Raw genomic sequence first — 27,762 nt, 5'->3', positions numbered from 1 at the left:
AACACACTCTAAAACTGCAAGGATTATGAGTTAAAAATTCATTGTGTCCCTGCGATGACAATTAACCCCACCCTAGGGATTTTGATTCCCCCGGATCGAATGATCGGGGATATATTGTTTTTGGCCTGTCTGTCATTGTACATGTGTCTATGTGTGTGTCCCGAAACTTTAACCAAAACTTTAACCTTGGTCATAACTTTTTATGCCCCCCTTTGAAGAAGAGGGGGTATATTGCTGTGCACATGTCTGTCGGTCGGTATGTCGTTCTGTTGGTCGGTCTGTCGGTCGGTCCGTCCACCAGGAGGTTTCCAGATGATAACTCAAGAACGCTTGGGGCTAGGATCATGAAACTTCATAGGTACATTGATCATGACTCGCAGATGACCCCTATTGATTTTGAGGTCACTAGGTCAAAGGTCAAGGTCACGGTGACCCGAAATAGTAAAATGGTTCTCAGATGATAATTCAAGAACGCTTAGGCCTAGGACCATGAAACTTGATAGGTAGATTGACCATGACTCGCAGATGACCCCTATTGATTTTCAGATCAATAGGGCAAAGGTCAAGGTCACGGCGACCCAAAATAGTAAAATGGTTTCCGGATGATAACTCAAGAACGCTTATGCCTAGGATAATGAAACTTCGTAGGAAGATTGATAATGGCTGGCAGATGACCCCTATTAATTTTCAGGTCACTATATCAAAGGTCAAGGTGACCTGAAATAGTAAAATGGTTTTGGGATGATAACTCAAGAACGCTTATGGCTACGATCATGAAACTTCATAGGTACATTTATCATGACTCACAGATGACCCCTATAGATTTTGTGGTCACTAGGTCAAAGGTCAAGGTCATGGTGACCCGAAATAGTAAAATGGTTTCCGGATGATAACTCAAGAATGCTTATGCCTAGGATCATGAAACTTCATAGGTACATTGATCATGACTGGCAGATGACCCCTATTGATATTCAGGTCACTAGGTCAAAGGTCAAGGTCACAGTGACAAAAAACATATTCACACAATGGCTGTCACTACAACGGAGAGCCGATATGGGGGGCATGCATGTTTTACAAACAGCCCTTGTTCAATATTGAAGCTATGACTCAGTAGATAGCTTGTTTTTAAATATTTTAATATTGATTGACACAACGTGGAACCTTTAAGTTTAAAAATCACATGCTCTTTCAGCTTCAGTCTTTTCATGCCATTCAGAATTTTGTATTTGGTTGTGTTTTTATGAAACACTATATATAATTTACAAAGATAATTACTATTGAAAAGCATTTTTTAAAAGTCTCTACATTTGTTTATATTTTATTCAATGAATAAATGTATGATATCCCCTTTTAATCTATCATCATATTGTAATTTGCATGAAACTGGGTTTTTCCAACTGCGTAATGCCTTATAGAAACAACTGTTTTTGTTTTCTACATCCTGTTTACATGTGTTAGCTACATGTACATCCTTATAATAAGGAATGTTGTTTACCTGTGTTAGCTAAATGTACATCCCTATAATAAGGAATAATATTCACGAATGTCTTGATGTGATTTGACAATAAATAACATTTTGTAAATTATTAGCTGTAACTTCATTCTTCTGAAATGCAGCTTTATATTTATGCCCCGCTTCAAAGAAGAGGGGGTTTATTGTTTTGCACATGTCGGTTGGTCCGTCGGTCGGTCCCTCCACCAGATGGTTTCTGGATGATAACTCAAGAATACTTATGCCTAGGATCATGAAACTTCATAGGTACATTGATCATGACTGGCAGATGACCCCTATTGATTTTCAGGTCACTAGGTCAAAGATCAAGGTCACAGTGACTTGAAATAGTAAAATGGTTTCCGGATGATAACTCAAGAATGCTCACGCCTAGGATCATGAAACTTCATAGGTACATTGATCATGACCGACATATGACCCCTATTGATTTTCAGGTCACTAGGTCAAAGGTCAAGGTCACAGTGACTCGAAACAGTAAAATGGTTTCTGGATGATAACTCAAGAATGCTTACGCCTTAGATCATGAAACTTCATAGGTACATTGATCATGACTGGCAGATGACCCCTATTGATTTTCAGGTCACTAGGTCAAAGGTCAAGGTCACAGTGACTCTAAACAGTAAAATGGTTTCCGGAAGATAGATAACTCAAGAATGCTTACGCCTAGGATCAGGAAACTTGATAGGAACATTGATCATGACTGGCAGATGACCCCTATTGATTTTCAGGTCACTAGGTCAAAGGTCAAGGTCACAGTGACTAGAAATAGTATAATGGTTTCCGGATGATAACTCAAGAATGCTTATGCCTAGGATCATGAAACGTAATAGGTACATTGATAATGACAGGCAGATGACCCCTATTGATTTTCAGGTCACTAGATCAAAGGTCAAGGTCACAGTGAATGGAAATAGTGAAATGGTTTCCGAATGATAACAAGAATGCTTACGCCTAGGATCATGAAACTTCATAGGTACATTGATCATAACCGGCATATGACCCCTATTGATTTTCAGGTCACTTGGTCAAAGGTCAAGGTCACAGTGACTCGAAATAGTAAAATGGTTTCCGGATGATAACTCAAGAATGCTTACGCCTAAGATCATGAAACTTCATAGGTACATTGATCATGACTGGCAGATGACCCCTATTGATATTCAGGTCACTAGGTCAAAGGTCAAGGTCACAGTGACTCTAAACAGTAAAATGGTTTCCGGATGATAGATAACTCAAGAATGCTTACGCCTAGGATCAGGAAACTTGATAGGAACATTGATCATGAATGGAAGATGACCCGTATTGATTTTCAGGTCACTAGGTCAAAGGTCAAGGTCAAAGTGACTTTAAACAGTAAAATGGTTTCCGGATGATAACTCAAGAATGCTAACACCTAGGATCATGAAACTTCATATGAACATTGATCATGACTGGCAGATGACCCCTATTGATTTTCAGGTCACTAGGTCAAAGGTCAAGGTCACAGTGACTAGAAACAGTAAAATGGTTTCTGGATGATAACTCAAGAATGCTTATGCCTTGGATCATGAAACGTAATAGGTACATTGATAATGACAGGCAGATGACCCCTATTGATTTTCAGGTCACTAGGTCAAAGGTCAAGGTCACGGTGACTCAAAATAGTAAAATGGTTTTCGGATGATATCTCAAGAATGCTTATGCCTAGGATCATCCCTATTGATTTTCAGGTCACTAGGTCAAAGGTCAAGGTCACAGCGACTGGAAATAGTAAAATGGTTTCCGGATGACAACAAGAATGCTTACGCCTAGGATCATGAAACTTCATAGGTACATTGATCATGACCGGCATATGACCCCTATTGATTTTCAGGTCACTAGGTCAAAGGTCACAGTGACTCGAAATAGTAAAATGGTTTCCGGATGATAACTCAAGAATGCTTACGCCTAGGATCATGAAACTTCATAGGAACATTGATCATGACTTGCAGATGACCCCTATTGATTTTCAGGTCACTAGGTCAAAGGTCAAGGTCACAGTGACTCAAAATAGCAAAATGGTTTCCGGATGATATCTCAAGAATGCTTATGCCTAGGATCATGAAACTTCATAGGTACATTGATCATGACTGGCAGATGACCCCTATTGATTTTCAGGTCACTAGGTCAAAGGTCAAGGTCACAGTGACTGAAAAACGTTTTCACACAATGGCTGCCACTACAACTGACAGCACATATGGGGGGCATGCATGTTTTACAAACAGCCCTTGTTTTATACTGATATTGTAAACAATTTTAGTTATTGCGTTTTGCATAAGCCAGTGTTCCAGCAATGACATTGTGCACTTTCTATAACCCTTTACCACTAAGATACGTTTTTTACCCTTATGTCTTCCATTAGAAAGTTTAATTTAATTAATGACCTTTCTTTCTACTTGTAGATTCAAGTGTTTAAGGCTTCTTTTCCAACCCTTAGATGAGCAGCAAACAGCATAAAACCTGAACAGACAGCGAGTTACTCACCAGCTGTTCTGGTTATATGCTGTTTGCATGTATCCATTTTCACTTTGCCTCTGATTGGGAAAGAGTTAAACACGATATATTCCTTCTCAGTGAATGTCAAGGTCAGTATATAGTCTGCATGTCTGGAAATCACCCCTGAAAGCCAGAATAGGCTGCTCACATTTGACTGTTTGCTATCAATAACACAGTATGACTTCAATTTTCTACCCATAAGTATCATGGTTTGACTTTGCATTCAAAAAGTGCAATCTGATATCAAATTATCTTCTTTTGATCACAATCAATTTTCAATTTTACAAACGTAGTTAATCATGTTTAAAAAATAACATGACCTAAGCTCCAGGAGTGAAATAAGGTTACGCTCAATTATGTTTATTACACGTGTTTTATAACACTAGTTATATAACTGTGAAGTGACGTCATTATTCCAGCAAATTTCTTCAGTTTAACTCTTTTACAATGTGAATAAACGGGGAAAATTGCATAAAATAACAAGAAAATGATTTGGTCATGTTATAAATAGAATCTTAGATTCGTGGTCATTTTGAATTGAATTTATTAAACTCGTCATCTAAGCCTCGTTGTTATCTTTATTTAGATGACTCATTTAATAAATTCAATACAAAACAACCACTCTTGCAAGATCCTATATATATATCATTATAGTCAAACCTGTGTCTTATGTTTTAAATCAGTGTTTTTTTTATCACCATATTGGGAATAGGACAGACGACTTTTGGATTGGGAAAAGTCATTGCGCTTTGACTTAAATTGGGATATACGTGTTTTTTTGTTAAAAAGATGCTTCAAAATTGAGATGAAAATTATGTTTTCAGTATTATATTTACTTTCAAGGTTGAACTTATACAGCTGGATGGGTGATTGACAAAATCTTGAGATATTTTTTTGTGCGAAAACCTTCAATTGAGAATTTTTAGGCCCATTTGGGAAAAATATAAATCCTTTTTTCCATAGGGAATGGGGCCAAATACTGGACCCTTTTTTTAATCAAAAAACTCCACTGCAAACATGATTGATCTTGTTTTTAACCCAATAAGCCTAGTGGACTTTTTTTCCTTCTAAATTGGATCAATTTATTTCCAAAATTAGGGATTTCTAGTATTTCTATATTTAGAATATTTCTTACAGAAATTCCTTTAAGCAAACAGCGCAGACCCTGCGGTGTCTCATCTGGGTCTACGCTGTTTGCCAATGCCTTTTTCTAGACGCTAGGCATAAATGGGTTAAACATGTTTGTTACATGCTTTGCAGTTATAATTTAATGAGGGTAAGAATTAACGTGATTTTTCCCTTGTAGACAAGCAATCCAGCCTTCACTCTGCGGAAGTCTCGTACTAGACGAAGATACAACGACTTCTGCTGGCTGAAAAACATTCTCAAGTCACACCACCCTGTATGGTATGTTAAATTAAATTAAATTGAATTTTTAACTTTGGTCTGTGAACTTACAGAAAGGTATACAACTAAGAAGATTTACTTAAATTTAAAGGCTGAAACTTTCATTTCAAGTTTATAAAATCAATAAAAAATTATTAGTATAATGAGCGACTATCTAGGTATAAAATGATTTTAATAGCCCTAAAAATATCAGATCTAAACAAACAAGGCTGTGGTGTAAATGTTGGTTTGTAAAATGGTAAAGTGGTGCTCTACAAAGTGTGTTCACTTTATTCCCCTGTATTAAAATGTAGCCCCAAACTAAGGGTCTCACGTTTTAAGCTACAGCTTCTCAAGAGAGCGACAAGGATCCTCAAGGCCAGCATGTTGCTTTTAATTGTCTTGTATAGTCTATGATATTGGTATGTGTATTATTGTATGTGCTTAGTCTATATATATACCATTGTATGTGTTTAGTCTATGTCCAGAACTGCCGGAGAAGAATAACTCCTCTGAGAGATTTGAGCCGCAGTTTGTGGTAGATAGGATGACTAAGCTGGGAGAATGGCTGAGCAGGTACGTAGATGGCTCTTGAATGTACTGCCTTGAAACTATAGCTTACTAGTTTTTTATGCCCCCTTTCAAAGAAAAGGGGGCCTATAGTGATCAAACTGTCCGTCTGTCTGTCTGTCTGTCCGTTTTTCCGTCACACTTTGCGTTTAGGTTTCAAAAAATACTCATGACTTCTATGTTCCTTGAGATCTAACCTTTATATTTGGTATATGGACAAGGCCTTTCCATACGCACACAAATTTTGACCCCTGTGACCTTGAACTTTAATTTAGGGTCCGCATTAAGGTTTCGAAATCTGCGTTTAGGTTTTGAAAAAAGCTGATAACTTCTATGAAGCGTTTATAGGGGGCATAAGTCATCCTATGGTGACAGCTCTTGTTTATTGTAAATCTGTGAACTTTCATGGACCCCCATTTACAATAGAGCCTTGTCCTGGGAAAACTGTGTAAAGTGTCGTCCCAGATAAGCCTGAGCTCTTTTATGGAAGTTTCTGTTTCTCTTTGTATCAATACTCCAGTTTAGCCAGACAGTTTGTGCAGACTGCACATCCTAATCTTGGACAACACAAAACGCACCTGCATTAAGCCCAGTTTGCCTAGAGCAAGGCCAAATATTTCGATGCTAGTTCAGTGGTAAATACTCATTAACTGATAAAAATCAGGATATCCCTTCTTGAGCTCACCTCAGCACAACACACTCATGGTCTGTTGTTCGTTGTCCCCATTTAACTTGTTTGAACTCCATAGTTCACATTAGAATGATTGTCAAATCAACATGATACTTGGTTAGAACATTTGTCACAACGATTTTGTAGCCTAGTTAGACACTGGTCACTTGAGGTCAGCATCTAGGTCACATGGTCATATTAAAGATAAAGCTTGCGAACACTCTAAAAGAGTCTTATTTTTGGCCCAACTATCATGAAACATGATAAAAAAATTGGTTCTAATGATATTTGAGCTATTTGGAAAAATATTCTGGTCCATTGTTGAAACTTGCTCATTACATTTTGTTCTTATCATATCATAGCTGAGTTTGAAAACAGTTCCAGTATATTGAAAAACATAGCAGCCTGGGGTGGTGGAGTTTTCCTTATATGTCTATAGTTTTACAACACTTAATTGTCCTCAATCATCATACAACTAACATCTTTTATGTGCTTTGACATGTCTGTTGTCAACATTTAGGCCCTGCTCTGTGAAAAGGGGGTTTAATGCTCGTGAATACAGGGTAATCAGGGACAACACTTTCAGCTTTTAGAATATTTTTTGTTTCAAGAAAGTCTCTTCTTGGCAAAAATCCAATTTAAGTGGACAGTGTTGTCCCTGATAAGCCTGTGCAGAGTGAACACTCTAGAGGCCACTGGATACATTTAATAATTTGTAATTTATGGTAAAAAATGAGGTTAGTTTGTCAACTTCAAATAGCTTGCGAACATGAAAGAAGTCACATTGTATGCCTAATCATTATCAAATTTGCTAAGAAGATTATTTGTTAATGATATAATTGATCTATTTCAAGTTCTTAAATAGTTCCACATTGTTTAAAAAGTGACTTTACTGAAACATTGAGAACAATCAGGAAATCATATTTTCACCCAATTGGCATGAACTTTCTCAGAACATTTGTCTTATAATGATAAATGTATTGGGAGTTTTTTTAAATGGTTGTGAGCTGCTAGAAGTTGACGCAGTTTTCCTTATATGACATTATGACAAATAATATGCGTCCCAGACTTTTATTTGAATGTTCCAAAACTGTGAGCCAGGAGCCATCTTCTTTGATTTATTTTCAAACTTTAAATATTAGTTCCAATGATCTCTTTGCCACATTAAATATGTGTCATAAGGGATAAAACGCTAAGTCAGAAGTCACAATTATTACTCAAACATCACCAAAGCACATCAATTCATTAAACCCTTTCCCACTCAGAAGCAAAATGAATATGGGTATGAATTTATGCCACCAGCATAAAACTTGCTGGCTGTTTAACGTTTTATGCTGTTTGCTGCTCATCAGTATCTTACAAGGTTTGGAAATGAAGCCTTTTAAACCTGGACCTAGTAAGAAAGGTCTTTAATTCAATATTATTTATTATGCTCCCCTTCGAAGAAGAGGGGGTATATTGCTTTGCACATGTCGGTCTGTCGATCGGTCTGTCGGTCGGTCTGTCTGTCGGTCCGTCCGTCCACCAGGTGGTTTCCAGATGATAACTCAAGAACGCTTAGGCCTAGGATCATGAAACTTCATAGGTAGATAGATCATGACTCGCAAAAGACCCCTATTGATTTTGAGGTCACTAGGTCAAAGGTCAAGGTCATGGTGACCCGAAGTAGTAAAATGGTTTCCGGATGATAACTCAAGAACGCATATGCCTAGGATCATGAAACTTGATAGGTAGATTGATCATGACTTGTAGATGACCCCTATTGATTTTGAGGTCACTAGGTCAAAGGTCAAGGTCACGGTGACTTGAAATAGTAAAATGGTTTCCGGATGATAACTCAAGAACGCATACGCCTAGGATCATGAAACTTCATAGGTAGATAGATCATGACTTGCAGATGACCCCTATTGATTTTGAGGTCACTAGGTCAAAGGTCAAGGTCACGGTAATTCGACACATATGCCTAGGATCATGAAACTTCATGGGTACATTGATCATGACTTGCAGATGACCCCTATTGATTTTCAGGTCAAAGGTCAAGGTCACGGTGACCCAAAATAGTTAAATGGTTTACGGATGATGACTCAAGAAGGCTTCACGGTGACCCGAAACAGTAAAATTGTTTCCAGATGATAACTCAAGAACGCTTTTGCCTAGGATCATGACACTTCATAGGTACATTGATCATGACTTGCAGATGACCCCTATTGATTTTCAGGTCACTAGGTCAAAGGTCAAGGTCACAGTGACAAAAAACGTATTCACACAATGGCTGCCACTACAACGGACAGCCCATATGGGGGGCATGCATGTTTTACAAACAGCCCTTGTTTAAGGGACTACACAAGCGTCAAAGTGCGTATCTGAGTGTTAAAAGGTCCAGTCTCATTTGGTCTCAGGTGAGCACACCAAGACCTTTGACCTTCTTGTTTACTATGAAATGCTGTCTATGTGTTCCAGTATAGTGAACATCAGCCTGTACCTGTCTGACTCCTGTCTATGTGTTCCAGTATAGTGAGCATCAGCCTGTACCTGTCTAACTCCTGTCTGTGTTCCAGTATAGTGAACATCAGCCTGTACCTGTCTGACTCCTGTCTATGTGTTCCAGTATTGTGAACATCAGCCTGTACCTGTCTGACTCCTGTCTATGTGTTCCAGTATAGTGAACATCAGCCTGTACCTGTCTGACTCCTGTCTATGTGTTCCAGTATTGTGAACATCAGCCTGTACCTGTCTGACTCCTGTATATGTGTTCCAGTATAGTGAACATCAGCCTGTACCTGTCTATGTGTTCCAGTATAGTGAACATCAGCCTGTACCTGTCTATGTGTTCCAGTATAGTGAACTTGGCCTGTACCTGTCTATGTGTTCCAGTATAGTGAACATCAGCCTGTACCTGTCTGACTCCTGTCTATGTGTTCCAGTATAGTGAACATCAGCCTGTACCTGTCTGACTCCTGTCTATGTGTTCCAGTATAGTGAACATCAGCCTGTACCTGTCTGACTCCTGTCTATGTGTTCCAGTATAGTGAACATCAGCCTGTACCTGTGTATGTGTTCCAGTATAGTGAACATCAGCCTGTACCTGTCTATGTGTTCCAGTATAGTGAACATCAGCCTGTACCTGTCTATGTGTTCCAGTATAGTGAACATCAGCCTGTACCTGTGTATGTGTTCCAGTATAGTGAACATCAGCCTGTACCTGTCTATGTGTTCCAGTATAGTGAACTTAAGCCTGTACCTGTCTAACTCCTGTCTATGTGTTCCATTATAGTGAACATCAGCCTGTACCTGTCTGACTCCTGTGTATGTGTTCCAGTATTGTGAACATCAGCCTGTACCTGTCTGACTCCTGTGTATGTGTTCCAGTATTGTGAACATCAGCCTGTACCTGTCTGACTCCTGTCTATGTGTTCCAGTATTGTGAACATCAGCCTGTACCTGTCTGACTCCTGTCTATGTGTTCCAGTATTGTGAACATCAGCCTGTACCTGTGTATGTGTTCCAGTATAGTGAACATCAGCCTGTACCTGTCTATGTGTTCCAGTATAGTGAACTTAGCCTGTACCTGTCTATGTGTTCCAGTATAGTGAACATCAGCCTGTACCTGTCTAACTCCTGTCTATGTGTTCCAGTATAGTGAACATCAGCCTGTATCTGTCTAACTCCTGTCTATGTGTTCCAGAATAGTGAACATCAGCCTGTACCTGTCTGACTCCTGTCTATGTGTTCCAGTATAGTGAACATCAGCCTGTACCTGTCTTACTCCTGTCTATGTGTTCCAGTATAGTGAACATCAGCCTGTACCTGTCTGACTCCTGTCTATGTGTTCCAGTATAGTGAACATCAGCCTGTACCTGTCTGACTCCTGTCTATGTGTTCCAGTATAGTGAACATCAGCCTGTACCTGTGTATGTGTTCCAGTATAGTGAACATCAGCCTGTACCTGTCTATGTGTTCCAGTATAGTGAACATCAGCCCATACCTGTCTGACTCCTGTCTATGTGTTCCAGTATAGTGAACATCAGCCTGTACCTGTCTGACTCCTGTCTATGTGTTCCAGTATAGTGAACATCAGCCTGTACCTGTCTGACTCCTGTCTATGTGTTCCAGTATAGTGAACATCAGCCTGTACCTTGCCTATGTGTTCCAGTATAGTGAACATCAGCCTGTACCTGTCTGACTCGGCCCTTCACCTGTTCCTGCAGACCACCTTGACCTGCAACCAGATTGACCTCTACCTCAAGGGCAGCCTGGCAGAGGAGGACGTTGCCAAGGGATACAGGTCGGCCATGATGAAGAAAAGGTAGGATGGTTTTATTTATATGTTAAGAGTATTTATTTAAGCCTTGTTCTGAGAAAACTGGGCTAAATAAATGTGCCGTAAGGGTCATGCCAGATAAGCCTCCGCAGTCGGCAAAGGCTCATTCTTTTCAAGGAAGTCTCTTTTAATCTTAAATACAGTCTAGGATGAAAGTGTTGTCCCTGATTATCTGGGATAGGATGGAATCTGGGGATGACACTTTATGCACTTGAATTATGCACAGTTATACCAGAATGAGTCTCATTAAAAATGGAAGAGTTTTATTCTGCAGTATATTGGTTTATATATTGTCTGAAAGCCTCATTTTCATGCATAATAATATTTAATTGTATGGACAAAAAAACAATCAAAGGAATGAAGGTATATATGTTACAGTAAATCTGTGCAACTAGGAATTTCATGAAATTCCTAATCGCTTCAGGATTTTCGTGAAATGACTGTTTCATTTAGGGCTGTTTCATTTAGGGACTTCACAAAATGCCTGATTTCTTTAGGAATTTCACGAAATGACTGAAAAATGCCTTCAGTCATTTCATGAAATTCTGAAACAATGTCAGCTTTATTCACAATTGTTAACAGCTTTATAAAATAAATGCGACTGAAATTAAAACATTTATGTATTCAGAAAATTGTACATCTTTGAAAACCTGCATCAATATGAACTCTAAAAAGATATTTCACACTGTTTTCATACTTCACATATTGAGACAAAAGGTGAAAATAATTTCTCATATAAATCAATCTCATATCACTACTCAAACAATAAAACTGTACATACAGTCCACTCTCGTTATGTCGACATCGGATATCTCGATATTCTCGATATGTCGAAGTAAGCTAAATGTCCCAACTTTTTTCCTTCTTTATCTATATAAATAAACATCGCATATCTCGATTTTCGTTATGTTGAATAATTCGATATGTCGATATAAAATTTTGTCCCGAGTCCCAATTTTACATGTATTTACTGTGGTTTATCTCGAAGTGCGAATAACTGTCCCAGTGTCGGCAAAAGGTGAGAAATTTTTTCTTTGATACTTTGCCGTCTCGCTTCGCCCGGCTGCTCCCGATACTGTGCGGTAGGAAATTGATCCGTTGATTGCATCAATGATCACACGTGTGTAATGTCGTTAGCCATTAACACTTGAGTAAGGCCTGTCACTTTAACTGTCACTTTAACATGAATTAACTGCAATTAATACACTGCCTGACGGAAGGCCGAAGGACTAATTGTTTTTAATATATAATAAAGTCAAGACTCAAAATGGCTTTTCATTTTTATTTGACCCTGTACTAATAATCGATTGAACTTTGCATTATAAACTACAAAATGTACATGTACACTTCAGTATTCCGGAACGTGATTTACGCATGTTCAGATAGAAAACCCTCGTCTTGATTGGACGTCAATTGCATCATAACTATAAATAGCAACATTACCAGATGTTTACTCGACAGTTTAGAAAAATTATAACCGCATGTGTTCATGCAATTATGTAATACTTAAAACGTCATTTTAAGCATTTAAATAGCAAAATTAACCGTGCTTCGTAAAAACGCGTATACATGTATATCAGGTCGAGAGTATTATGCCACACGGTGACGGCTTTAGTTAGACCACTTAGCAGGTATTTATTTTTTCTTTGAAAACGCCTAATCGGATATCTCGAACTCTCGTTATCTCGATATTTTTTCTTGTTCCCGCCGACTTCGAGATAACGAGAGTGGACTGTATATGATAGTTCCCATTATATTAGATCATTCTCATTTTACTTCTCAATTTCGAAATGGACACATGTCAGAACAACTAAAATGAAGCACTTGTAAATGAATGTTTGCTACATATTTTGTATCATCTAGGAATTATTAAAACTTGTATGTGTTCAAGTACACTCTTGTGAAATACCACATGTCAATCACTTCAATCACTCGGTATATTTATTTGTTTTTATACGTCAGACTGTTATGACATCTACTTACACAAAGTCTCTGGGCCTTAAAACACTTGTATCTCTTAGTCTGGCATTGTCTCTTCCCAAGGCTACAGTCGCAATGAAAGAATCCTTGACAACTCGACTCTGTCTTCCTGACAGTTTCACAAAGTGTTTAAGTTTTTTCTGTGTCTATATCCAAATCGGTAAAAAAGCATTGCTGGCAGAGGTCAAATTGGTTCCTGGAATATCTTGTACTAAAAACACCTTACTTCATGGATATTATGTACATGCCATTGTCATCCTGGCCAACGATAACACCAAGAATGTTTCTTGGATCATCTCTGCCTCTATCAACTACGGGTATTGGAATCCCAACGTTATCCCCAGTTTTGCCTGCCTTTAGGTCTATACGGGATCGTTTGACCATTCTCTCGGCTTGAGATAGTTGAGACTCTCTTGCTCTTTTAAATTGATCTGAGATGGCCTTGTGTCGTTGATCTTATAGTGAAGTAGTTGGCAGTGGTTGGTTGGTAGTGGTAGCTGACGTTTGCTGGTTGGTGGTAGTAGTTGGCGGTGGCTGGTTGGTTGTAGTAGCAGTCAGCGGTGGCTGATTGATGGTAATAGTTGGTGGTGGCTGGTTGGTTGTAGAAGCAGTTGGCAGTGGTTCGTTGGTGGTAGTAGCAGTTGGCGGTGGCTGGTTTGTGGTAGTAATTGTTGGTGCCTGGTTCGTAGTAGTAGAAGTTGGCAGTGGCTGGTTGGAATAAGTAGTTGGCTGTGGCTGGTTTGTAGAAGTAGCAGTTGGCGGTGACTGGTTGGTAGTAGTAGTTGGCGGTGACTTGTTGGTAGTTGAAGCAGTTGGCGGTGACTGGTTGGTAGTAGTAGTTGGCGGTGACTGGTTGGTAGAAGTAGCAGTTGGCGGTGACTGGTTGGTAGTAGTAATAGCAGTTGGCAGTTGCTGGTTGGATGAAGTAGTTCTTGGTGGCTGGATGGTAGTGGTAGCAGTTGGCAGTGACTGGTTGGTAGTAGCAGTTGGCGGTGACTGGTTGGTAGTAGCAGTTGGCGGTGAATGGTTGGTAGTAGTAGTTGGCGGTGACTGGTTGGTAGTAGTAAAAGTTGGCGGTGACTGGTTGGTAGTAGCAGTTGGCGGTGACTGGTTGGTAGTAGCAGTTGGCGGTGAGTGGTTGGTAGTAGTAGTTGGCGGTGAGTGGTTGGTAGTAGTAGCAGTTGGTGTTGACTGGTTGGTAGTAGTAGCAGTTGTCGGTGACTGGTTGGTAGTAGTAGTAGTTGGCAGTGACTGGTTGGTAGTAGCAGTTGGCGGTGACTGGTTGGTAGTAGTAGTTGGCAGTGACTGGTTGGTAGTAGTAGCAGTTGGCGGTGACTGGTTGGTAGTAGTAGTAGCAGTTGGCAGTTGCTGGTTGGATGAAGTGGTTCTTGGTGGCTGGTTGGTAGCGGTAGCAGTTGGCGGTGACTGGTTGGTAGAAGTAGCAGTTGGCAGTGACTGGTTGGTAGTGGTAGCAGTTGGCGGGGACTGGTTGGTAGTGGTAGCAGTTGGCGGTGACTGGTTGGTAGTAGTATTAGCAGTTGGCAGTTGCTGGTTGGATGAAGGAGTTCTTGGTGGCTGTTTGGTAGTGGTAGCAGTTGGCGGTGACTGTTTGGTAGTAGTAGTTGGCGGTGACTGGTTGGTAGTAGTTGAAGCAGTTGGCTGTGACTGGTTGGTAGTAGTAGTAGCAGTTGGCGGTGACTGGTTGGTAGTAGTTGTAGCAGTTGGCGGTGACTGGTTGGTAGTAGTAGCAGTTGGCGGTGACTGGTTGGTAGTGGTAGCAGTTGGCGGTGAATGGTTGGTAGTAGTAGTAGCAGTTGGCAGTTGCTGGTTGGATGAAGTAGTTCGTGGTGGCTGGTTGGTAGTGGTATCAGTTGACGGTGACTGTTGGTAGTAGCAGTTGGCGGTGACTGGTTGGTAGTAGTAGTTGGCGGTGACTGGTTCGTAGTAGTAGAAGTTGGCAGTGACTGGTTGGTAGTAGCAGTTGGCGGTGACTGGTTGGTAGTAGCAGTTGGCGGTGACTGGTTGGTAGTAGTAGTTGGCAGTGACTGGTTGGTAGTAGTAGCAGTTGGCGGTGACTGGTTGGTAGTAGTAGCAGTTGGTGGTGACTGGTTGGTAGTAGTAGTTGTTGGCGGTGACTGGTTGGTAGTAGCAGTTGGCGGTGACTGGTTGGTAGTAGTAGTTGGCGGTGACTGGTTGGTAGTAGTAGCAGTTGGCGGTGACTGGTTGGTAGTAGTAGTAGCAGTTGGCAGTTGCTGGTTGGATGAAGTGGTTCTTGGTGGCTGGTTGGTAGTGAAAGCAGTTGGCGGTGACTGGTTGGTAGTAGTAGCAGTTGGCGGTGACTGGTTTGTAGTGGTAGCAGTTGGCAGTGACTGGTTGGTAGTGGTAGCAGTTGGCGGTGACTGGTTGGTAGTAGTAGTAGCAGTTGGCAGTTGCTGGTTGGATGAAGTAGTTCTTGGTGGCTGGTTGGTAGTGGTAGCAGTTGGCGGTTACTGGTTGGTAGTAGTAGTTGGCGGTGACTGGTTGGTAGTAGTAGTAGCAGTTGGCGGTGACTGGTTGGTAGTAGTAGTAGCAGTTGGCGGTGACTGGTTGGTAGTAGTAGTAGCAGTTGGCGATGACTGGTTGGTAGTAGTAGCAGTTGGCAGTGACTGGTTGGTAGTAGTAGTAGCAGTTTAAACTGGCTGGTTGGTAGCAGTTGGCAGTTGCTGGATGGAGGAAGTAGTTCTCGGTGGCTGGTTGGTAGTAGTAGCAGTTGGAGGTGACTGCTTGGTAGTAATAGTAGCAGTTGGCAGTTGCTGGTTGGATGAAGTAGTTCTTGGTGGCTGGTTGGTAGTGGTAACAGTTGGCGGTGACTGGTTGGTAGTAGCAGTTGGCAGTTGCTGGATGGAGGAAGTAGTTCTCGGTGGCTGGTTGGTAGTAGTAGCAGTTGGCGGTGACTGTTTGGCAGTAGTAGTAGCAGTTGGCAGTTGCTGGTTGGATGAAGTAGTTCTTGGTGGCTGGTTGGTAGTAGTAGTTGGCGGTGGCTGGTTGGTAGTAGCAGTTGGCAGTGGCTGGTTGGTAGTAGTAGTAGCAGTTTGAACTGGCTGGTTGGTAGCAGTTAATAATTGACACAGCGCAATTAAATCATCTTTAGATTGAAGTCTTTGAAGGTTAACAGCTGGCAGGCTGGAAGATGTTAGTCCAATCTTTGGGTCCTCTCCGAAGAGAGCTTTGTATGGGGTTTGGTTAATTCCAGCATGATGGGAATAATTCTTCTGCTGCTGGGTAAACTTGAGCCCGACAGTCCAATCTCGAGTATTGTTGTCACTAATCCTCGCAACAAGGATGTCTTTTATGTCAACAGACCCCTGGCTTTGTGGATGTCTGGGTTTTCAATGTACCATAATTAGTTGTGGCCACAACCCTTTCAGCTCTGTTATAACTTTGGCAGTGAATTCAGATCCATTATCGCTCTGTAGAATTGATGGAGCCCAAAACAGTAGGAAAATGTCTAGTAGTTAGTTGGCAACTTCAGTCGCTCTTTTCTAAGTAAGTGGCCTTAGGACAACAAATTGCGTGAGGTGGCACTGGTTAACCATGATCCATTTGAGCTGTCCTTGTCGGGAAGACTTCATGTCTATCAGATCTACCTGACCAGGTTAGGATTGGTTTGACCACAATGCCTTTCTTTGGGCTTGTTTTCTTCTCTTGGCAGACTTGGCTATAGGACTTGAATAGTTCAACTGAATCTTTGGTGATGTTGGCGCATTTGACATTAACATGTTTCAGCCTTCTGTCTCTGCCCCCATGACCAGTAGCTATGTGAGCCTTTTTGATGACATCGAAAGTATCTTCTACGGTTACATAGTAGAGAGGTTGATCAGTAGGAGACTGTCTCTTCTTGATAAGCTTCTCGATGTCACCACACTGCATTACTTCGTACTTCTTCAAAATGTAGTACTGATGACGTAATTTTGTGGAAGTAGTTTCAGATGCGGTTTTCAGGTCATCTATTGTTTTGTAGTAAATGTCTTTTGGATAAGATGTTTCTCATGTGTTGAATACGTCTTCAATAGAGCTTCTCTGAATTCTATCTCAACGTTTATTTGATCCATGTTGTTGGTTTCAAATCGTATGGAGGAATGAACTTATTGCATTTGGCTAAGGTTTTATAATACAGATGTTTGCACACTTTGCGCATTGACTGTCCCATCTGCCAAAATGACCATGGGCAACCCCATCATGACAGCTTGTTTATTGCAATAGAAACATGCACCAGTCGGTATAATATATAGGCCCCTAATTGAAAGGGGCCCACATCTATAAGGAGTTGCTCAATTAGAAGAAGACAAGAGATAAGTAAATCACATACTGTCAAACTGACACCTTTGAGTTTATTAAATAATGTCTTAAAATAATGATTCATATTGGGTGCGCAAATTCTTCACTCAATTTGTGAACTTATGAATTCTTAAATTAACCTTACCAAACATTTATACAAACATAAAGATCTTGTTTTCCCCTGTACTACAAAGCTTTTTAATTGAATTAAAGACGCCCACGTTTTCCATGCGGAGCATGCGATGTTTTACTTGTCAGAAATGTTCTTGTATTTGGACACTCATTTCCTATTTGGATATTTTTTATTTACGCGATTGAAACTTAACTAAAATTAAGGTTTGTTTTTGTTTTGCAATTTAAATAGAATATTTAAAATCCAAAGATACCACTTAATTAATGTTAATATTGAAAAAGATGGACATTTTAAGAACTAAGAACTCCTGTACATTGATGGATGAAGTGAACCCTTACAATTGACTATTGGTAAATTTGGTCAATATTTACGGAGGTCATTAATTCGTTAAGTGTGCTGACAAGAAAAGTGATAACACTTAGATTTTTCTTCGTTGATAATTTGAAGCAATTTTAAAAAACATAAGAACCCATTTTATGAGCATGAAAGATTACTTTCATATACTTGATATGAAATTGTATTGCAAGCAGTTTTGTAAGTGAATGCAAGCAAACCTACAAATTATAATAACTTTCTAAATTGGTTAAACAAAATGTCTTCCGTATTCACACTTAACACATTTAAATAGCCCAGGAAATCAATTTGTATTGTTATCAAGTCACATATACAAACTAAACAAAATGACCCGCATCATGCGAAAATGGGTCTTATGCCATATGCAGCCAGATTAGCTCCAGACAAGCCTGCGTATCCACGCAGTCTGGTAAGGAGCTACCCTTTCTGCCAAGGAGACTAGAAACCTTGTGTGACGATTGCGCAGGTTGCGTTGGTCTGGAGCTACGCTGGCTGCATAGGGCATACAGCCCATTTTCGCATGAAGCAGCTCATATGTCTTTAATTATAAGATCAAATAAAACCTTCAAAAACAAAACAAAAAACAAACTTATCAATATGTGTTTACAATGATATCATTTTAACTACTAACTACACTATTAAACAGAAAGCAATATAATTATGTAATCATTAAAATCAAACAAGGGCATTTCACACATTTCCTGAATCCTCATTAAGGCCTCTAGTAAAACTGTGTAAAATTGTATCACCATTTTCGGTAATTTTGTGAAATTCCTAAGAAAATTAGGCATTTCGTGAAGTCCCTAAGTAAAACAGTCATTCCACGAAAATCCTGAATGGTTTAGGAATTTCATGAAACTCCTAGTTTCACAGATTTACTGTAACATATACATGTACAATTCAATACATATAACCACATCACACACATGCTAAATTTTTTTTGGCTTCATGCATATGACTTTTTAAAGTTTCTGATGCTTTACATTAAATCAAATTTAGTATTTAATTAGTTATTGTAGAAAATTCATTAAAATTCATTTCACAATTAGGTTATGAAACAAAAAATATTAAGGTTATGTGAAAAGCAATTTTAAAAGGTCCTGCTAATTATTTTTGGTTGAAAACTTTGTTATCATAAAAACATTTCATTGCTACAAAATATCAATTGGGACCCGTTTTTACGCCCTGGCATTTCTGCTGTTGAGAGGTCTATAGCCATTGGCCTGTCCTTTTGTTCATAAGTCTGTTCAACAGAGGGGGTAATCACGTGACAAAGAAGATGGAGATGACCATGCTGTGACAGGTATTTTGCCGTTTTTTACCCTTTATCACTTGTATTGTTTAAATGCCGCTTACATTCCATCCGTTTCAGCAAGAAAGTGATTAGCATTTATTTCGTATTAAAATTCAGTCTTTATCTCAACTTAATTCGCTGTGAATTTTCTAAGCGGAAGCTGTTTTTTTGTGACCTGCTAAGAAATTTCCAAGCCAGTAAAGTCGAGATATACATTGTAGAGTGAATATTAATACAGTATAAAAGCTAATTACTTTCTTGCCAATATGGTTGGAAAGTAAGGGGCATTTTAACAATGAATACAAGTAATAAAGGGTAAAAAACTGCACAAAATACCTGTATTGGCATGGATGTCCCCATCTTGTTAATCATGTGATTAATCCCTTTGTACAAAGTGTACCCTAAATGAAAGCTCATGGTGAGCTTTTGTGATCACCATCGTCCGTCATTATGTTGAAAAACATGGCTGCCTGGAGGTTGGGCATTTTTCCATATATGGCTTTAGTAAAAAAGGGCACATTTATTGTCTTATCATAATGAAACTTTGTCAGAGGATTTGTCCCATTGATATCTTGGACCAGTTAGAAAAAGGTTCTGGTTGGTTGAAAAACATGGCAACCAGGGGGCGGGGCAATTATCCTTACATGGCTATATATGTCTATAGTAAAACCTTGTTACCACTCTAGAGGCCAATTTTTTTTCTGATCTTCATGAAACTCAGTCAGATGGTTTGTCCCAATGATATCTTGGATGAGTTTGAAAATGGTTCTGGTTGGTTGAAAAACATGGCTACTAAGGGGCAGGGCATTTTTCCTTATATTGCTATAGTAAAAACTTGTTAACACTAAAAGTCACATTTATTGTTCAATCTTTATGAAACTTTGTCAGAACATTTGTTCTAACGATATCTTTTTTTAGCATGTTACAAGCAACAGACATTGTTAAAGGCCTAACAGATATATCTTTATTGAAGGAATAAGGAACTGCAATAAAGTTCAGCAGAAGTGGTCAATGAAATAGACTTGTTTTTATGCTCCTTATGAACCCGAAGGAGGGCATATTGTGATCAGACCGTCTGTCTGTCTGTCTTTCCGTCACACTTTGCGTTTAGGTTTCTCAAAATGCTCATAACTTCCATGTCCATTGAGATATAACCTTCATATTTGGTATGAATGTGCATATGGACAAGGCCTTTCCATATGCACAAACATTTTGACCCCTGTGACCTTGACCTTGAACTAAGGGTTCGCATTTAGGTTTCGAAATCTGCATTTATGTTTCTCAAAATGCTCATAACTTCTATGTCCCTTGAGATATAACCTTCATATTTGGTATTCATGTGTATATGGACAAGGCCTTCCCATAGGCACACACATTTTGACCCCTGTCACCTTGACCTTAGGGTCCGCATTTAGGTTTCTTAATCTGCATTTAGGTTTCAAAAAATGCTCATAACTTCTATTCCCCTTAAGATACATGTATAACCTTCATATTTGGTATGCATGTGTATATGGACAAGGCCTTTCCATACGCACACACATTTTTACCCCTGTAACCTTGAAGTTAGGGTCCGCATTAAGGTTTTGAAATCTGCATTTAGGTTTCTCAAAATGCTCATAACTTCTATGTCCCTTGAGATATAACCTTCATATTTGGTATGCATGTGTACATTGTATATGGACAAGACCTTTCCATACGCACACAAATTTTGACCCCTGTGACCTTGACTTAGAACTTAGGGTCCACATTTAGGTTTCGAAATCTGCATTTAGGTTTCGAAAAATGCTCATAACTTCTATATGCCTTTAGATATAACCTTCATATTTGGTATGCATGTGTTTATGGACAAGGCCTTTCCATACACACAAAATCTTTTACCCCTTGACCTTGAAGTTAGGGTCCGCGTTTAAGTTTCGAAATCTGCGTTTAGGTTTTGAAAAATGCTCATAACTTCTATCAAAGTGTGTAAAGGGCTGGGGGCAATGTCATCCTATGGTGACAGCTTGTGTTACATTAGAAAATTAAGTAATGTAAAAAAAGACAAGTACACTTTTGGAAAATCCCCACTGTTCTATGCAGATTTGCTCAAGCAACATCATTTTTTTATTACCATGATACGAGTAGACATGTCAGTATTGGTATAATCTTTAATTGAAGTAATTCACATTTGATTAACGGTACCATTATACAGTTAGTACTTTATTTAACATTCTTGATTCATAGACATGTATTTGTTTCAGATTGAATAAAATATTGACATTAAAATCAATTGATGAATAATTATTTGAGCCACTATCTTGGAAAATTGGGTTTAATTCTGCAGCTTGTGAGTAGTGTTGTGAAAAGGGGGTGTAATGCATGTGCGTAAAGTGTCGTCCCAGATGAGCCTGTGTAGTTTGCACAGGCTATTCAGGGAAGTCACTTTCCGCCTGAAATGGATATTTGCTAAGAAGAGACTTTCTTTAAAAAAAGAATTTCATAAAATCGCAGTGTTGTTCCTGGCCGCACAGGCTAATATGGGACAACACTTGACAAACATGCATTAGCCCAGTTACCGGGTATCTCCGAATAATCAGGCTCATTTTACATGACTGCTGGATAATGCTTATCTTCCTTCAGTGATAGCACCACTTCCAGCCCAAGGCATTCAGGTGACCCCACAGAACTAGACCAGTCCACAAACCCAGAGTCTGCCAGACATCAAGCAGACCAGTCTACAAATGCAGATTTAATCAGTCATCAACCAGTCCCTGAGGCCTCAGAATCTGCAGAAAACCAGTCCATATCTCAGAATGGAGACATCACTTTAAACCATGAGTCAGCAGAAAACCAGTCCATATCTCAAAATGGCGAAATCCCTTTAAACCATGACTCAGCACAAAACCAGTCCATATCTCAAAATGGCGACGTTACTTTAGACCATGAGTCAGCAGAAAACCAGACCATATCTCAAAATGGCGACATCCCTTTAAACCATGAGTCAGCAGAAAGCCAGTCCATATCTCAAAATGGCGACGTCACTTTAGACCATGAGTCAGCAAAAAACCAGTCCATATCTCAAAATGGAGACATCACTGTTAACCATGGCTCTGATTTAGAACTCTCCCTGTCTATTGAGTCCTCTGAAGACTCGAGTATATCGAGTTCTGCTGACTTGGAAACTTTCGCTTCCAATTATCCACAGGTGACGGAGGTGCAGACAGATGTTAATAAATGTGGGGCTGACTCAACCTCAACTTGTGTACAGGATACAGACAGTGCGGTGTTTTCTGGTGAAGGAAGCATCAGTGAAGAAAACAAAGCAAAAAGTAAAGTGGACAAAGGTGTTATATTTTCAATAAATTAATTAATGAAACTTTTTGGATGAACATACATTTCCTCTTTTCTGTGCTCTTTTTTGTGAAGTGAATTATTTCACATGCAAGGTTGAATTTTTGTTTGATGTAGTCCTAATTTGAACAAGGTAAAAAAATAGTGGATAATTAAATGCATTTTGAAAAAAATACTTTTATTAACTTTAAAGTATTAAAATTGCATAGTTATTTTAACAGGGAGAGGATAAGCATTCACACTTGTATAAACGAAATGCCATATCATTCCTGTAGTAATAACATAGGCTTTAGATTTTTAGTTTTGTCCTGCTTAACCCTGTACCACTTAAATACATATTTTGATGCATTTGTAGTCCCTTACAAAGTTATATTTAATTGAAGACCTTTCTTACAAGATTCAAATTTGAAAGGCTTCATTTCCAATCCTTACATACGGATTAGCAGCAAACAACATAAAACCTGAACACACTGCAAGTTACTCGCAGGCTGTTCTGGTTTTATGCTGTTTGCACATGTTAATTTTCCCTTTGCCGCTGACTTGGAAAAGGTTAATGCATGAATTTGTTCGGTTACATTTTGTATTGTAATTGCTAATGCATAATTTAGGCTATTAAATCAAAATAAATAAACATTTGAGGTGGGCTCTAGGAAAACTGGGCTTAATGCATGTGCGTAAATTGTTGTCCCAGAATAGCCTGTGCAGTCTAAACTGGATTTCTGTTAAGCAGAAACTTTCTTTATACTTTCCCTGCACATTCTGAAAGTGTTGTCCTTGATTAGTCTGCGCCAATCAGGGATGAATCTGCGTAAATGCATTAAGCCCTGTTTTCCCAGAGAATGGCCCATAAAACGTATGAAGGTTGAAGTAAAAAACAAAAAAGAAATTGAATATTCTTCTGTAAGCAATAATGTTGTTTCAAAGGTTGACTTGATATAGGTGATCAGGCTAGGGCTCTGCAATATATGAAGTGTGTGATTGTATGGTAGACCTTTCATGTTTGCAATATATGAAGTGTGTGATTGTATGGTAGACCTTTCATGTTTGCAATATATGAAGTGTGTGATTGTATGGTAGATCTTTCTTGTTTGCAATATATGAAGTGTGTGATTGTATGGTAGACCTTTCCTGTTTGCAATATATGAAGTGTGTGATTGTATGGTAGACCTTTCATGTTTACATTTTTTTGTCAAACAAGTAAATATCAGCCTATTGGTGCAAAAAGGTACCATGTGTAATTAAAATTTAATGGCACATGGCACCTTTTTGCACCAACGGGGCAATATATTATTGCATCATTTAGTGATAATAGGCAATGCAAATTTATGTTTTCTGCTTGATTCCATGTTCTTATAGTCATTAATGTTTTCACTGCTTTGGACATTATCTGGGTACTCATTGAATGAGGACTTTTGCATCATGAAAGTTGACTTGTATTTAAACATTTTAAGAAAATTGTTTATTGTTGAATAATTTTTAGTGCTTTTATATTTGTGTAATTTGTTATTGTTATTGTGTTTGTCCAGTTATGGTATGATTTCATCATTTAAATACTTTCTATGTAATAAAAACATTATAATAAATATATTTTTTTAGTATTGGTCATTCATTTGGGGAATTTAAGCCATGTTTGTTTTGTTAAGGGGTCTTTTTCCTGTCCAGGCTAAATATGAAAATAATTTATGACCAAAAATGGATAGCACAATTTATTATACACTAATCTTCATGCCTTTTGTTTATCTTGAAACTTCACCGACATTTCTTTGGTTGAGTTCTCAGTAGATTTGACTTGGTAAGGTTGGTAATGAAAACAAAATGCGGACAGTTGAAAACAATAACTTTACCAAGCCCTCTTTTGAAGACTTGCCAGCAGTAGGTTGGTAATGAAAACAAAATGAGGACAGTTGGAATCAATAACCTTATTGAAAGAATATAATATATTATGCAGTTTGGGTCAACAATAGCTCTACACACTAAAGTTAAAAATTGATATGACTTAAGGTACAACAATTTGCCAGCATGCACACCTTTATATCTACAGGAGAACATTTGTTCCTACAGGTATAACTTATTCTGGTTCGCATATAGCTTTGAAAATTACTTTGTATCCAATATGAGAAATGAGGCTACTATCTTTTTATGCCCCCCTTCGAAGAAGAGGGGGTATATTGTTTTGCACATGTCGGCCGGTCGGTTCGTCCACCAGATAGTTTCTGTATGATAACTCAAGAATGCTTAGGCCTAGGATCATGAAACTTTATAGGTACATTGATCATGACTGGCAGATAACCCCTATTGATTTTCAGGTCACTAGGTCAAAGGTCAAGGTCACAATAACTCGAAAAAGTAAAATGGTTTCCGGATGATAACTCAAGAATGCTTAGGCCTAGGATCATGAAACTTCATAGGTACATTGATCATGACTGGCAGATGACCCCTATCTATTTTCAGGTCACTAGGTCAAAGGTCAAGGTCACAGTGACTCCAAACAGTAAAATGGTTTCTGGATAATAACTCAAGAATGCTTACGCCTAGGATCATGAAACTTCATAGGTACATTGATAATGAATGGCAGATGACCCCTATTGATTTTCAGGTCACATGGTCAAAGGTCAAGGTCACAGTGACTCGAAATAGTAAAATGGTTTCCGGATGATAACTCAAGAATGTTTACGCCTAGGATCATGAAACTTCATAGGTACATTGATCATAACTGGCAGATGACCCCTTATAATTTTCAGGTCACTAGGTCAAAGGTCAAGGTCACAATGACTCGAAACATTAAAATGGTTTCCTGATGATTACTCAAGAATAATTAGGCCTAGGATCATGAAACTTCATAGGTACATTGATCATGACTGGCAGATGACCCCTATTGATTTTCAGGTCACTAGGTCAAAGGTCAAGGTCACAGTGACAAAAAACGTAATCACACAATGGCTGCCACTACAACTGACAGCCCATATGGGGGGCATGCATGTTTTACAAACAGCCCTTGTTAGCAATTTTGCCTTATCTTTTCTCACAATTAACAAACAACTTCTGTGAAGAAAACAATAAAGAGTTTACCCATTATAACCCAGTCAAGGTACCCTTAAGTGTGAATATATACCAACAGACACAAATTAACCTACAGACTGAAATTGCACCTGTGGATATGTTTGTAAATGTGCCTGTGGACCAAAATATATGCATGTAGGCACATAATTTGACTGATTTGCCATTTCTTTGACTTAAAATACTGCCCATCATGACGTTTGCTATTCTATAAATAACTTTTAATAATCTTTATCTCTGTTTGACTACACTTTATCAATTTGATATGCTAGTTTGCTATTAAAGAGACATGACAGTGGTGCTTTATGTGAAAAACATGCTATGAAGGGGGTTGGATGCATCGAAATTGTTGAAATGTCTATGTATGATTATTGCTAACATCTATTTTTTCAAACAAATGTACAATGGAGCGTATTTCATGGTTCACATGATGAAATACTTATCATTTAGCCTGGGGTGGTATTCCAGAAACATCTTAAGTCATTTCTTAAATATTTTCAATGTTTTGTATTTCTTAACTCAATAAAGACATGCATGTTTTTTGGTTTTCCTCAAATAACATTGATATAATGGTGTTATTTTGATGTAATTTTCGATGCTTAACTATTGCAGTATGAAATAAAACACTTAAGAAAAAATCACAATTTAAGGATAAAGATACAATTTAACTTAAGATGCTTCTGGAATACCACCCCTGGAAAACTGGGCTTAATGCATGTTCTTAAAGTGTTGTCCCAATTAAGCATTTTCAGTCATCACAGGCTAATCAGGGACGACACTATATTTGTAATTTCGGTATTAAGGAAGTCACTACACAGAAAAAATCCACTATATGCGGAAAGTTTTGCCCCTGAATCGCCAGTGCGGACTGGGTCAACCCTTTACGCACATGAATTAAGCCCCGTTTTCCCAGAACAAGGCTAAAATACACCTAATAATGAATGAATATTAACATAAATATACCTTGAGGATGGATGCATTAAGATAATTGATTTTGACCGGTGTATATTTTGGCAATATAAACGAAGACCATGTATATGTAATTAATTTGTTTGTATCACTTTTTATCATGTTGGTGCTTGGTTAATACATGTTTATGACCCATTGAATTTGTTAATTTTTTTGTGCTATTTTATATAGATTTATTTTCACTCATCAAAGTATTTTATTTACTATTTTTACAAGCAAGAATTATAACAAATAATTCAAATAGAAACTTTATTTTGTTTCTTGATTTTCTCTTTGCAAATAAATATTGAAACTCTATTCTGTTATTTATGATTTATTTTTGGTATGTAATTCATTTAGGTTTTCTTTTAATCAATCAACAAGGTCATAAGAGCTTCTACAAACTCTGATGTATTACTGTTTCATTAAAGGGATCTTTTCACGCTTTGGTTAATTGACAAAATTGAAAAAAGTTGTTTCAGATTCGTAAGTTTTCGTTTTAGTTATGATATTTGTGAGGAAACAGTAATACTGAACATTAACTATGCTCTAATATAGCCATTATATGCATCTTTTGACGATTTTAAAACCAAAAAAAATTATAAAGCGTTGCAACGCGAAACGATTGAATAATTTGGAGAGTTCTGTTTTTGTCGCTAAATTTTGTGAAACTACGAAGATTGCTTATATAAGGTATTAAATACGTCAAGAATGTGTACTCGGCGGTAGGCTAAAGCGTTTTTACTTCAGGACTCTGGCAGGACTCCAGGGGTCACTGGTTCGAAACCTGCTCCGGGCAATGTTCTTTTCCTTTTTTAAATTTTTTTCTTGATTTTTTACTGGAGCTTTTACGATCCAATGTTTACATTTATCAATATAAAGCATTTAATGAATAAGTTAAAAAAATGCCAAAATCTGTGAAAAGGCCCCTTTAAGTGGTAAAAATAAATGGTTGTTTCATCCCTCAAAATTTCCTTCTTCAAAAAAGTACAAGCTACTTACATCACCTTATGTGGGCCTGGTGCTGTGTTTGTTGTGCTTCATCAACCTTTAGCATGTTACCACCTTAGAGGTCACATTTTTATACCCCCATTACTATTGGTAATGAGGGCTATATAGGAGTCACTTTGTTGGTCGGTCCGTCGGTTGGTCTATCTGTCTGTCCCGAAATTTCATTCGATCTTCACCAAACTTAGTCACAAGTTGTATCTAGATGATGTATAGGTCAAGTTTAAATATGGGTCATGCTGTGTCAAATACTAGGTCACTGGGGTCAATTAGTGTGTTTTAAACCGAAAGTTTGTACGGACCATAACTATGTCATTTATCGTTAGATTTTAAAATAACTTGGTACATTTGTTCACCATCATGGGACGGT

General features: G+C 38.5%; 1 protein-coding gene across 6 annotated transcripts in view; it reads left to right on the top strand.

The window, feature by feature from the left end:
• LOC127860198 (sorting nexin-11-like) overlaps positions 1–26,700 on the top strand; it is a 40,995-nt gene extending 14,295 nt beyond the window's left edge. For 5 of the 6 annotated variants that reach the window (XM_052398121.1, XM_052398123.1, XM_052398122.1 and 2 more), the window contains exons 3-6: positions 5,331–5,431; positions 5,888–5,986; positions 10,804–10,956; positions 21,669–26,700. In XM_052398121.1, the coding sequence (XP_052254081.1) occupies positions 5,331–5,431; positions 5,888–5,986; positions 10,804–10,956; positions 21,669–22,395 (1,080 nt within the window). In that variant the 3' untranslated portion in view covers positions 22,396–26,700. The remainder of the gene's footprint in view (positions 1–5,330; positions 5,432–5,887; positions 5,987–10,803; positions 10,957–21,668) is intronic. The other variant, XR_008039629.1, reaches the window with a different exon arrangement.
• The last annotated feature ends 1,062 nt before the right edge of the window (positions 26,701–27,762 follow it).

This window comes from Dreissena polymorpha, chromosome 15 (assembly GCF_020536995.1).
Source record: "Dreissena polymorpha isolate Duluth1 chromosome 15, UMN_Dpol_1.0, whole genome shotgun sequence".
NCBI classification, from domain to species: domain Eukaryota; kingdom Metazoa; phylum Mollusca; class Bivalvia; order Myida; family Dreissenidae; genus Dreissena; species Dreissena polymorpha.
This window is presented reverse-complemented; position numbering and strand designations above follow the sequence as displayed.